General features: G+C 41.3%; 1 protein-coding gene across 1 annotated transcript in view; it reads left to right on the forward strand.

Annotated features, from left to right (window-relative positions):
- The first annotated feature begins 484 nt into the window (after positions 1-484).
- The window catches only part of PAN3 (poly(A) specific ribonuclease subunit PAN3), a 146,267-nt gene continuing 134,451 nt past the window's right edge, over positions 485-12,300 (forward strand). Inside the window, exon 1 of the mRNA XM_036744623.1 lies at positions 485-977. Within this exon, the coding sequence (XP_036600518.1) occupies positions 485-977 (493 nt within the window). The remainder of the gene's footprint in view (positions 978-12,300) is intronic.

The raw sequence follows: 12,300 nt of genomic DNA on the forward strand, positions 1-12,300 counted from the left end.
CAACTCCGAGAAGCAAGAGCGCGAGCGACGGAGTGAAGGCAGAATTTAAAAATAAACCGCACTTCCCTCCCCCGCCCCCCCACCTACCCTTCCCTTCCTCTACCACGCCGCCGCTGCCGCCGCCCGTCTTCCCCCTCTCTTCCCCTCCCTGCAACTCTCCGCCGGGGCCCTCGCGCTGAAACTCGTGCGCCCGCCCCGTCGTCCCGCGCGGCCCCTTTAAGAAAAGAGCGAGAGAGTGAGCGAAAGAGAATCCCAACTCTCCCCCCCCCCCTCCCCTTCCCTCCTTTCTACCCCCTTCTCTTCCCCCTCCCCTCTCCCCTCTCCCCTCCCCCCCTTCTCCCCGGGCGGCTCCGGCTCCCGCTGCGGGACAGACCCACCCGCCCGGGCTTTTCTCCTGCACGGGCTGTGCTTCCCTCCCTCCTCCGTCTATGGTGGCGTCGGCGGCTCCTCGGGCGGCAGCGGAAGGCGAGGCTGCGGCGTTGCCATGATCAGCGGCAGCGGCGGCCTCCCGCCCCCCCAGCCGTCCCCCTCCTCCTCCGCCGCCTCCTCGGCGGCGGCCGCGGCCGTAGTGGTGGCCCCGCCGGGGGTCGGCGGGGTCCCCGGCGTGGTCGGCGCGGCGGCGGCGGTAGCGGCGGGCGTGAAGCTCAAGTACTGTCGCTACTACGCCAAGGACAAGACGTGTTTCTACGGGGAGGAGTGTCAGTTCTTGCATGAGGACCCGGCCGCCGGGACGGCCCCGGGCCTCGGCCTCCATAGCAACAGCGTCCCCCTAGCCCTAGCCGGCGGCGGGGCCGCGGCGCCCGGGCCGGCGGGCTACTCGCACGGAGCTGGCCCCGGTGGCGGAGTGGGGCTGCCGCCGGGGCCCAAGAAGCCGGACCTGGGGGGGCCCGGAGGAGGAGCAGGCGGCGGCGCCGGAGGAGGAGCAGGAGCAGCAGCAGGCGGCGGAGGCGGGGGGCTGGACGGACCGCGGCTGACAAGTGAGTGCCGTGCCCGGGGCGGCGGGCAGGGCTGGGTTGGCCGGGCCGGAGAGGCCTAGGACGGGACGGGACGGGACCAGACGGGAACAGACAAGGCCCTGCGGCCGCCGGCGCCCTGCCCTAGGGCCGCCTCCTCCTCTCCTCCCCTCCCGAACCAGGCCTAGGCCCAGGTCCGGCCCCCTCGCCTCCTTCCCTCTGCCTGGGGACAACCCAGGAGGCTTGGGATCCGGGAATGGGAGGGGGGAACAAGGGGGATGGGCGGCGGAGCCCGGAGTGCGAGAGAGACTGGGGAGTTTCCGGGGGTGTGGAAAGGGGCTGGGTTTGCAGACACTTGTGGGGTTGACTGGGGAGAGGGACACATGTTTTAAGGGAGAGTGAATATTGAGGTTCTGCTCTGTGTGGGAGGAAGGGAAAGTTGATTTTCAGTGGGGAACTGGGTGTGTGATACCTTCTGAGGAAGAGTTTGGGTGATTACATTTGGGAGGATTAATTTGTGCGGAGACAGAAATTGTTAATAAGGGTGGGGATGAAGTGACCAAAGTTTTAATTTTCAGGTTGGGGATTCCCCAGCTTTTGTGATCTTTCTTTGCTGTGTCTCGTATTGCTTAGCGAACTCCTCCTTGGCTGGGGTCGTTTTTCCTACAACTTTTTATGCCACAGATATATGCCCCAAATAGGCTACAGAGTATTCAGATAGACAGTTTGCACGTAGTAGGCACCAAGCAGATGTTCATTGCGTGAAAGAATGAACCCTTTGCTGATTTGTGTTGCTTGACAATGTGAATGGTGTCAAGATACCTTTGTATTTCTTTACCAAATTCAATAATAATCCTTCATTAGGAGAGACAGTGCTGTATTCCAAAACTACACCTGTTTTTTTTTTCAGAAAACTACTACGAAAATAAGGATGAGTGATAAAGTTATAAAATTTACATTTTTGTGTCTCTTAGTTCTGTTGTCATTTAGACTGTGAGCTCTTTGAGCACAGTGCTTGGCACGTTGTAGGCACTTGATAAATGCTTGTTGACCTGACTTGTTTGTTGACCTATTAATCAAACGTGAAAAAGCCACAGATTTTTAGACAGGTCTTGAAATAATGTGCCTGAGCAATTGAACTTTGGTTAGTGCAGCTTTTTTTTTACTGTAAATGAACTTGGCATGTCAGTTTCAGTATGTCACAATTACTTTTGTTTTGCTAACTAATTATCTTCAATTGGACTTTTAATTTTAAAGGCCTTCACTTTCCCTTGATTGTAGCAGGTTAGGTAGCTTGCAGGAAATGAGCATTTTTTTTTCTGTCTTTGTATATTGGCTCTTTAAAACATGAGACAATTTATACTTTTCCAAGATTTTAGGAAGCTATTTTCCATTTCACCATATACTTTTGGCTTGTCGAGTTTCAGTTGCAACTAAAGAGTATTGCTAAACTAGTGAAATGGTGACAGCTTACTGATAGTTTTATTATTCATAGTAAAAGAAAGGCAAAACTTCAATGTTACCATTAAGAACACCCACAATTTCTGACAGAAACATTTATAATAATACGAGATTGTTTTATGCTTTATTACAGAAAACCAACAATGGGGAAGCGTTTTATATGTAGTGTAACGTTTAAAAATGGCACGTTTGTTACTGACATGTTCAGGAGAGTGAACTGAGTTAGTTATCTACTGCTTAGCCTAAATAGGACAAAAAGTTTAAAATTTCTTAGCTGTGTGACCTATTTAACCTCTTAGACTCTGTTTCCTCATCTGGAAAATGGGAGTAACAGTAGTCACAGCTGCTTCATAAGGTTGTTGTAAGGAAAGTACTTCGAAAACTGTAAAGTACTATATGAATGGAAACCAAATGAAATTTTAAAATTCATATCAGTTATTTAACAATTTATACAGATTGATCTGTGTATTTTTCTTCTTATGCAGATTCGTGCTACTTAGCTTTCTTTGCTGCTTTTGACTTTGTTCCAGTTGGTTTCTTGTATTCCCTGCTTATCAGTTCTTTTTCTGCTCATTTTTCTGCATATGGGTGAATAAAGTCAGCTCCTAAATGGTTGCCAGTGGCATCTTATTTTTGATCTTGGGTGATCCATTTGAAATCTTACAAGCATTTATTCAGTGCCTGCTCTATAAATCCTAGTGTAGGCACTGGGAATATACAAAGAAAGTGAAAAGGTCTCTGCTCTCAAGGAACTTATATTCTATCCCTAGGATACACTATATAAACAAATAATTATAGACAAGGTAGCTTGAGTAGGAAAAGAACACTAATAACTAGTGGGAACAGGCAGGTGGTCCTGTTGGTGTAAGCATATTAAACTTGAAATAGGCTGGGGATCGTAGGAACAGAGATAAAGAGGTAGCACATAATCCAGGCAGAGGTAGGAGCATATGCAAAGGCACAGAGTGGGAGATGGAATTCCATGTTTAGGTGACTGTGTAGGCCAGTTTGGTTAGAATGTGGAATGTGTGCATTGGGGAAGTAATGTGCAGTAAGCCTTGAAAGGTATACTGGAGCTAGATTGTGAAGGGCTTTAAATGCCAGTCGTAAGAGTTTTGCATTTTATCCTAGAGGCTGTAGGAAGCTTTTTGAGCAGAGGAGTGACATCATAAGACTTGTGCTTTAGGAAGGTTATTTTCGCAGCCTTTTGGAGGATGAGTTGGACAGGATTGTTGATTAGAAGCTGAGAGGCCAATTTCGAGGCTATTGTAATATTCTAGGCCAGCATTTCTCAAAATTTGTTGGTATGACTTCTGGATCCCTATTTGCCCCAGTACCACACTTTGAGAACCACTGGTCTAGGCAGTAAGGAGTAGGGTCTTCTTCAGTTAAGGTGGTAGCTAAGTGAGTTGAGAAAAGGGGACATTTGCATTGTGGTAGAGGTAGAATTGACAAGACTTGGCTACTAATTGGATATGGGGGTCAAGGGAAAGTAGAGAATGTCACAGGATGTAATTGGGTGACTTCAGCAGAAACAGGGAAGTATGGAGGGTTTTTTTGGGGGGCGGATAATTAACTCTCTTTTAGATGTGTTGAAAGATAACTATAGGCATCTTGTTGGAAATGCCTATTAAATAGTTGGTGATGCAGGACTGGAGCTCAGGAGAGATATTAGGCTAAATATATAGAAGTCATTGGCATGGAGTTGATAATTGACACCCCTCACCCCCCACCCCCTTCATGAGAATAGATTCTGTCACAAGAAGGGGAAGAGAGCCAAGGACAAAACCTTGGGGACACCTCACAGTTAGGGTTTATGACAGAGATCAAGGTAGGAGACTAGGAAGGAGGAAGCAGTCTGTAGACAGTACTGAAATCCGGAAGGAGAGAGTAACCAGGAAGAGGAAGTGGTCAGCAGTTTCAGATCGTGTGCTGATAATCTGGAAGAATGAACTGAGAAAAGACTCTTAGAATTAACCATTTAGGAGATAACTTGGTAACCGTGGAGAGCAAGCAGTTCCAATTGAGTAGTGAAGTTGGAAACTTTTTGCCTGAAGGTTGAGAAGAAAATTGGAGGAGAGGAAGCGGAATTTGGCTTTCTAAGAAAGGGTGATAGCTTGGGGGAATGATTGAGTCATGTGAAAGTTTTATAAGGTGTGTGTGTGTGTGTGTGTGTGTGTGTGTGTATGTGTATGTGTATGTGTGTATGTGTTCACACATTCAGGGAAAGAGCCAAGACATACAAAAAAGATTGAAGATTAGAAAGAGTAAGGGAGGGATGATCCAAGGGTTACGAATTTTAGATTTTAGCTCCAAAGCTGAAAGCTATTTCAGAAGCCATCTAGTTCAAGTGTCTTCCATTTACAAATGAGAAAACTGAGGCCCTAGGTGATATATACAGATAGATGGTTGCAGCTTGCTGAAGTCATATGGGTAGTAAGCATTAAAGGTGGAATTTGAATGTAGGCCCTCTGGCTATGGCACCAGTGCTCTTTAGGCTATAATGTGACACACATAGAGGGTTGAATCTTGGCTAGAGGAAGGGCTGCCTTTTCATCAGAGATTGGAGCAAAGAAAAGAATGAGAGATGATGTAAGCTTTTGAGTGTAGACTTTTCAGTCTCCTTATTCCTTGCTGCCTTTAGGAATCCTCAGAAGTCTCCCATGTTCAAGAACTAAACAAACAAACTCTGACTTTAGCTCTTAATCCTCTTTCTTCTCTTTCACAGCTAGAATCCTAGAAGAAGTCTATACTCCTTGCCAACACTTTCACACCTCCTACTCTCTTCTCAGCTCTTTGCAATCTGGCTTCCATTTCTACCACTTAAATGAAACTGCTCTCTCCAAGGTCACTAATGATCTCTTTATTGCTAAATCATATAGCTTTTTGTCTATTATCCTTTTTAACAGTTTTGTTACTGTTGGTCACCCCAATCTTATATATACTCTTACTCCTTGCATTTTTTGATACTACTTTTTGTGGTTCTCTTTTTTTAACTTGTTTGACCAAGCCTTCTCAGTTTTTGCAGGATCATCCTTACACTGTCTTCTATGCATGGGTGTACTTCAAGAATTTGCCCTTGTCTGGGTGTACTCCCCTCATCTTGTCATGGGTTCAGTTATCATCTTTATAGAGATGGTGACCCTGTTTTCTTCCTTCCAATATCCATTTCCTCATTTCTAACTGCCTGCTAGACATCTGCAACTGTATATATCATAGGAATCTCAAACTCATTTTGTCCAAAACACACCTTTACTCCTAAACCTCCTAATTTCCCTTTTTGTTGAAGCTATCACCATCCTTCCAGATACCTAGTTTTGAAATTTAGAGTCATCTATTACGCTTCACTCTCAACCCCATGGCAAGCCAGTTGTCAAGACTTGTCAGTACCACCTCCTCATTTCCTTTCTATTCACAACACAACCACCCTAGACCAGGTCCCTCATCATCTCCCACCAAGACTATTGGAATAGCCTCCTAATTGATCTCTGCCTCCTCTTTCTCCTTCCTGCTATCCTCCTCACACTTATCCTCCAGTCAGGCTGTCTTGTTGTTCCCTGTATGAGATATTCCATCTTTTGCCTCTGTGACTTTGTTGTATAGGCTGTCTCACAGACCTAGAATGTTTTTTTTCTATTCCTCAGTCTGTCTCTTCAAATCCCTTAGTGCAAGTGCTACCTTCTTCAGAAACTTTCTTTCCTTCAAAGTTTTTAAAAAAATTTATTACTGTCTTTTGTCTTTACATCAAATATATTCTGAATATATTTTTTTCCTTCTTAGTGAGCAGTCTCTTTTAATAAAGAGTTAGCAAAGAAAGAGGGGAAAAAGCAGTTCAGCAAAACCAACCAAAACATTACCAAGGTTGACTGTACATGCAGTAGTACATACACTTACAGACTTTCCATTCCCACACAGTTCCCTCCCTCATCCCCCTTTCCCCCCCTTCCCCAGTCAAAGAAGGGAAGGAATTGAATTTTCATAACTTGTCTTGAGGGCTAAACTTCATAATAATTGCAGTATTTAGTTTGGGGCATTTTGTTCTTTCCATTTACATTTGTAATCTTTTTGTATGTTGTTTTCCTGGTTCGTTTTACTTCACTCTATCAGTTCATATAAGTCAGTTTATGCTATTCTCAGTTACTGAGTTCATTATTTCTTGTGACATAGTAATATTTCCTTAATTCATGTATCACCATTTGTTTGGGCAAATTTTCTTTGTTTCAGTTCTTTGATACCACAAAAAGTGCTGCTACAAATATTTTGATGTATGTGGGACCTTTCTGTCTTTTGGGTGTGTGTGTGTGTGCGCGCGCGCACGCATGCATGCATGCATGCATGCATGTGTGGCCATTTATTAGTGGGCATGTCTTCTTTCCACAGCTCCACTCTTTCTCCCTTGCCCAACATTGAGTATTTCTATCTTTTGTCATCTTTGCCAATTTGCTGGGTAAGAGGTGAGACCACAGAGTTATTTCAGCTTGCATTTCTTTTATTAGTATATGGAACAATCTTTCATACAGGTGATAGTTCCAATTTTTTCTGAGAACTTGCTTCTTTAGTGGGGAATGGCTCCAGGCTTTTCCTGATTCCTGTAGTTTTGAGTAGCCCAGTGTTTTCCCCAAATCGTTGTATATGTGGATTTATTTATTTTTATGCATCATCCGTATATCTGAACATGTTTTATCTACCTAGTAGAATGTAAGGTTCTTTAGGACAGTGACTTCCTAACTCTTATATTTGTATCTCCAGTTTTGTGACATAATTTGGAAAAGTGGAAGTTCAGTACGTATGGCCTCTATTTTGGAGGCTGGAGGACACACACACACACACACACACACACACACACACACACACACACAAGTTTAAGAGGCTTGAGGACAGAAGATTTAGAATAGCCACTGTGGGTAGTGTGATAGAAAGTCATTTAGGGAACTGAAACCATAGATTGACACAGTTTTCTTTTAAATTCTAAGAATTTTAATTAATCTGTACAGCTTAAGATACCATTAAAAGCCTGACTTATCTAAAATGATGTATGTGCTAGTTTAGTATGTTGCTGTCATGAGAACTTTCAATATTTTTGACCTCTCGTTGTATTATTATAATTACTATTAGAGGAAAGTACTTTGTAAACCATAAAAAGTGTTAAATAGATGTGAGCTATTACCATTATAAGTTAAATTTGTACATATCAAAGTTTATTTTTTTTAAAGTAAAAGGTGTACAGCATTTCTTTAGCACCTGACATTTGCAGAAAAGTCTTATAAAAAGTTTGAGTAACATTAAAAACAATGCCTTGAGCGTATTGCCTTTATCTTAGAAGTGGGATATTTGAAGTGTAAAGAAGCTGGGTTTTTGCCTAATGTCACATCTATTCAATATTAGACCTGAGAAATGTTTTAATCTATCATTGAACTGTATTACTTTTTTCCTCCTCCTTGGCTTTTATGTATTTATCTCTTTCCATTTTCAGATTCATTCGTTAATGCACAAAGGGTGAAAGTGTATGTATCATTGCACATATTTTTGCTATTTGAAGAAATTCTATTAATTTAAAAAAATTTACTTTAGATTTTTAGCTTTTAAGATTTCTCTTGGACTGATTTTCCTAAATTCTGTATTCCATGTTAAGGGCTTAATTGAATTATACTTAAGATTTTCAACCAAGGATAAATCTCCCTAAGTATGATCTCATAGTCTGTGATAAGGCAACTGTACTGAGATTCTTATGGTCTGCTTCTAGCTAGCTGACTTCTTTTTATACACTTTAAACGTATAGTATTTCTCAAATGCCTGACTTGCTGGGGTTAAAACAGAAATAGAGAAAGGGCTGTGATTCCACTGGTGTCAAAAATTCCCTGCTGAGGAACTATTGCAGGTAGATCCTTTCTCTGCAACTGTGAAGAGGTTTAATCAGAGGGGTCTCAATTATTTTGGTGTCATTGACACTGTTGATAATCTGATGAAGCCTGTGGACCCCTTCTCAGAATAATGTTTTTAAATGCATAAAATAAAATATGCTGGATTGCAAAGGAAGCCAACTATACTGAAATACAATTGTCAAAATATTTAAAAAAACAAATTGACAGATTTCAGGATAACATTGAAAATGGTGAGGTAAAATGATTTGCTCTGTATGTCAGAATCAGGACTCAAACCCTGGTTTTTTCTTGAATGCTTGGAGTTCAGTTTTATCTACTATGCCTTATTGCCTCTTAAAAACAGGCAGTAATATTTATCACTAACTTTGGTGGAGAGGTGATTTCGTATGATTCAGATACTATCTCAACAATCCTCAATGCTTTCCCATTTATCTGGTTCTTGCTCCATTTTCTTAAAAGTACTCCTGTTAATGTAAGGCACAGTGTTAAATGCTGGGTGTACATATATGAAAAATACACTGTTCCTGCTCTCAAGGAGCTTATGTTTTAATGGGGGAGATATGACATGTGCACACATAACTACTATAAAAGAATTCGGTAAAGGAATGCAGTAGGAATAAAGGAGATATATAAATAAACAGTACTGAAAGAAAATTTGAGAGGTGGGGGGGGGGAGAGAAAGAGAGAGGAGAGAGATCACTGTCAAAACCAAAGAAGGCTTCATAAAAGAATTAATTTCTGAGCTATGTCTTGAAGGGAGGAAGAAGGATGTTCTAAAATGCATGGAGGTGAGAGGGTTGCAGGATAAGGTAAAGGAATGGTTAGGGTTTTGTTTTTTTGTTGTTGTTTTTTGGGTTTTTTTTGCACTTTGTCTGGAACATGGAAGATGTGAAGGAGAGTAGTTAGAAATAAGGCTAGAAAGCTAACTTAGCGTCAGATCACAGGAAATGGAGCCCTAGATGCTAGATGATTTGTCCTAATCTAATCTTAATCTAGTCAATTAGTAGTAAGAAGCATAACTGGGATTTGGACCTGAGTCCTCTGACTCCCAATGCAATGTTTTTTCCACACCTCTCCTTTCTACTCAAGCACTTCAAATTCAACAGAGGGGAAAGGATAGGAACAAGCACTTATTAAGTACCTACTGTGTGCTAGGTTCTATGCTAAGTACTTTATAAATATCTCATTTGATCAGAACTTAATGTATTTTTTCCACCACCCCTGCCCAGTTTCCAACTTTCCTTATCTGTTAAGGATATAGGTTCCATCAGCCTTTCTCTTTCCTCTTTTCTTTCCCTTCTCCCTCCCAACACCTGTCTTAGAGTTTCTTTGCCTGGGGTAACAAAAGGTTCAGTGACTTGTCTAAGGTTACACAGCCAGTAAGTGTCAGAGATACTTGCACCTGAGGCTTTCTCACTTGAAGGCCAGCTCTTGATCCATTATGCCATGCTGTCTTGCACCCATCAAGTTTTTTTTGTCATAAAGAAAGAGGAATTATTCTAAAAGTCTTTGCTGGGCTGGTTGATCATAAGAGTCCTTGCAGAAGTATTTTTTGTTTTATCAAGGTCATTTTCTGGTTATAAGAATTATTTACCTTCCTTATTTATTTCTGCAGTTACTCTTGAAGGTAGTTAGAACCATTCTCCAAGAAACTTCTAGTGTGGATTCTGATATATGGTAGAATAAATTAAAATGAAGATCTCCAGTTAGGGAAGTTAATAGATTCATGCGGTTGAGTTGGCTTCAGACTTTTTTGATTACATGTCTCCAGTTATAAAAGATTTTGAACATATCCTCAATATATTTTGATTTATTTATAAAATTTATGTTGTGCTACTATACTAATATGTACATTATGAAACAAAATAAATTTTTAAAAGATTAAAGATGAAATAAACTATATCTTTTACTTTTTTATTTCATTAATTAATAGTACAAAAAAAACCCCTTTTTGTCTGGTCCAGAACTATACAAGGTGTGCTGCTGCTATAGTGGGAGTTGGGAATGAAGGACAGATAGCCTAAAGGGCTAGGGCCAGCTGGGGATGACTGATGAAATGCATGCCTGCCTGGTGAGTTCAGGGGAAGGAGAAACACACAGGCAGGTGGTGGCTGTAAGTATCCTTAATACTTGTGCTTCTTTTCTTCATTCTATTATTTTTTGTGTATCCAAGTGAATTGTCTTGCACACTCCTTAGGGGCATGTGTTCCACTTTGGAAATCACTGGGCAAGAGATTTCTGGAATTTGATTTCTGTCGGATTGGGCATGTATTAGAAATGAATTTCTGAGGCTTATCTTAGTTTAGATGAGGTCAGGTTGTCCAGGTAGAGTGATTTACCATAACTGCTTTTTTTGTTTTGTTTTTTTAATTTAGTATTTTATTTTTCCCCAGTTACGTGTAAAAACAATTTTTGACATTTGTTTTTAAAACTTTGGGTTCTAGATTCTCTCTCTTTCGCCCTTCCCAGCCCACCTCATTGAGAAGGCAAGCAACTTGATATAGGTTCTGTGTGTGTGGTCATGCAAAATATACCCATAATAGTCATGTGCAAGAAAATGTAGACAAGAAAAAAATCCTCAGGAAAAATAAAGTTTTAGAAAAGTAAGCTTCAGTTTGTATTCAGATACCATCTGTTCTTTTTCTGGGGATCAATAGCATTTTTCATCCTAAGTCCTTCAGAGTTGTCTAAGATTGCTGTATTGCTGAGAATAGTTAAGTCATGCACAGCTAATACAATATTGCTGCTACTCTGTACATAATGCATTTCACTTTGCATAAGCCCATGCAAGTCTTTCCAGGTTTTTCTGAAACCATCCTGCTCATTACTTCTTATAGTCAGAACTGCTTTTGATTATCCTATACCACTTGGATAAACTTGTGTCTGATGACACTGTTATTAGACAAAATGTTTTAAACTTCTAATCCTCAAAAAGATTGGTGCCTATTTGTGAAATGACAGGTTCTCAGAAATGGTGTAAATTTGATAGTTAAAAACATCATCTTTATGCTTCAGTAGTTATAGTCTCATGGTTTTCTAATAGAATTCTCAGGAGAATCTTTTATTTGTATGTATAGGATTTCTCCATTGTCTTCTAGCTTTTTAAAAAAAAATTATTTTTAGTTTTCAACATTCACTTCCATAAGATTTTGAGTTCCAAATTTTCTCCCCGTCTTTCCCCTCCTCCCACCCCAAGTATAACAACAATGTTGCTTGCTGCTACTGTGGCTGTGTAAGACCAACAACACCAGCACACAGGAAGGCTGCCATCACAGGTCCTTTGTTCTGCTTTCCTAAGGAAAGCAACTTTAAGGGGTTAACAATCTCACTTTAATTAAACATACATATATCATTCACTTAGTTCGGGGGGAAAAGCCAGCATCCTGCACTTCAGAGATAATACAAACAGAAATTACAAGCATACATTATATATACAGAGCAAATAAACACAAATCAATCTATCCATAGCAATACATAGTTACCAAAGGAAGCACCAACACCTGGGTTTTCAAAGGGGTTGGGGCTCCTTAACAGCAGCTACCCAGAGTCTCATCACCAACACTTTTTCAATGAGTGTGCCCCCCAAAGGCAAAACGCTAACCTCTGACTTTATATATGCTTCTTCAGGGTCAAAGGGCGTCACAATCATGCCACTCAAACCTAGGTGAACTAGACTTTCTTGTTTCTTAAGCTGGTCAAAGACTCTTGATTCAATCAAAGAAAGAAAAGACAACAAAAAGTCCACTAAGGCTTACCATTACATTTGAAAGGCAAGACTCATCAAAGGTACTTGACTACCAAAGCATTCTAAAAGAGAAAACAAAGAAGTCCCACGCTAATTACCATAACACCAAGACATATACATTCATATTGAACCTATTTTCACCTTAGTCATGTTGTAAAGGAGAATTAGAACCAAGGGAAGAAACCACAAGAAAGAAGAAACAGAGGGAGGGAGGGAGGGAGAGAGAGAGAGAGAGAGCGCGCGCGCGAGCAAGCAAGCG

Source organism: Trichosurus vulpecula, chromosome 2 (genome assembly GCF_011100635.1).
Source record: "Trichosurus vulpecula isolate mTriVul1 chromosome 2, mTriVul1.pri, whole genome shotgun sequence".
Taxonomy (NCBI): domain Eukaryota; kingdom Metazoa; phylum Chordata; class Mammalia; order Diprotodontia; family Phalangeridae; genus Trichosurus; species Trichosurus vulpecula.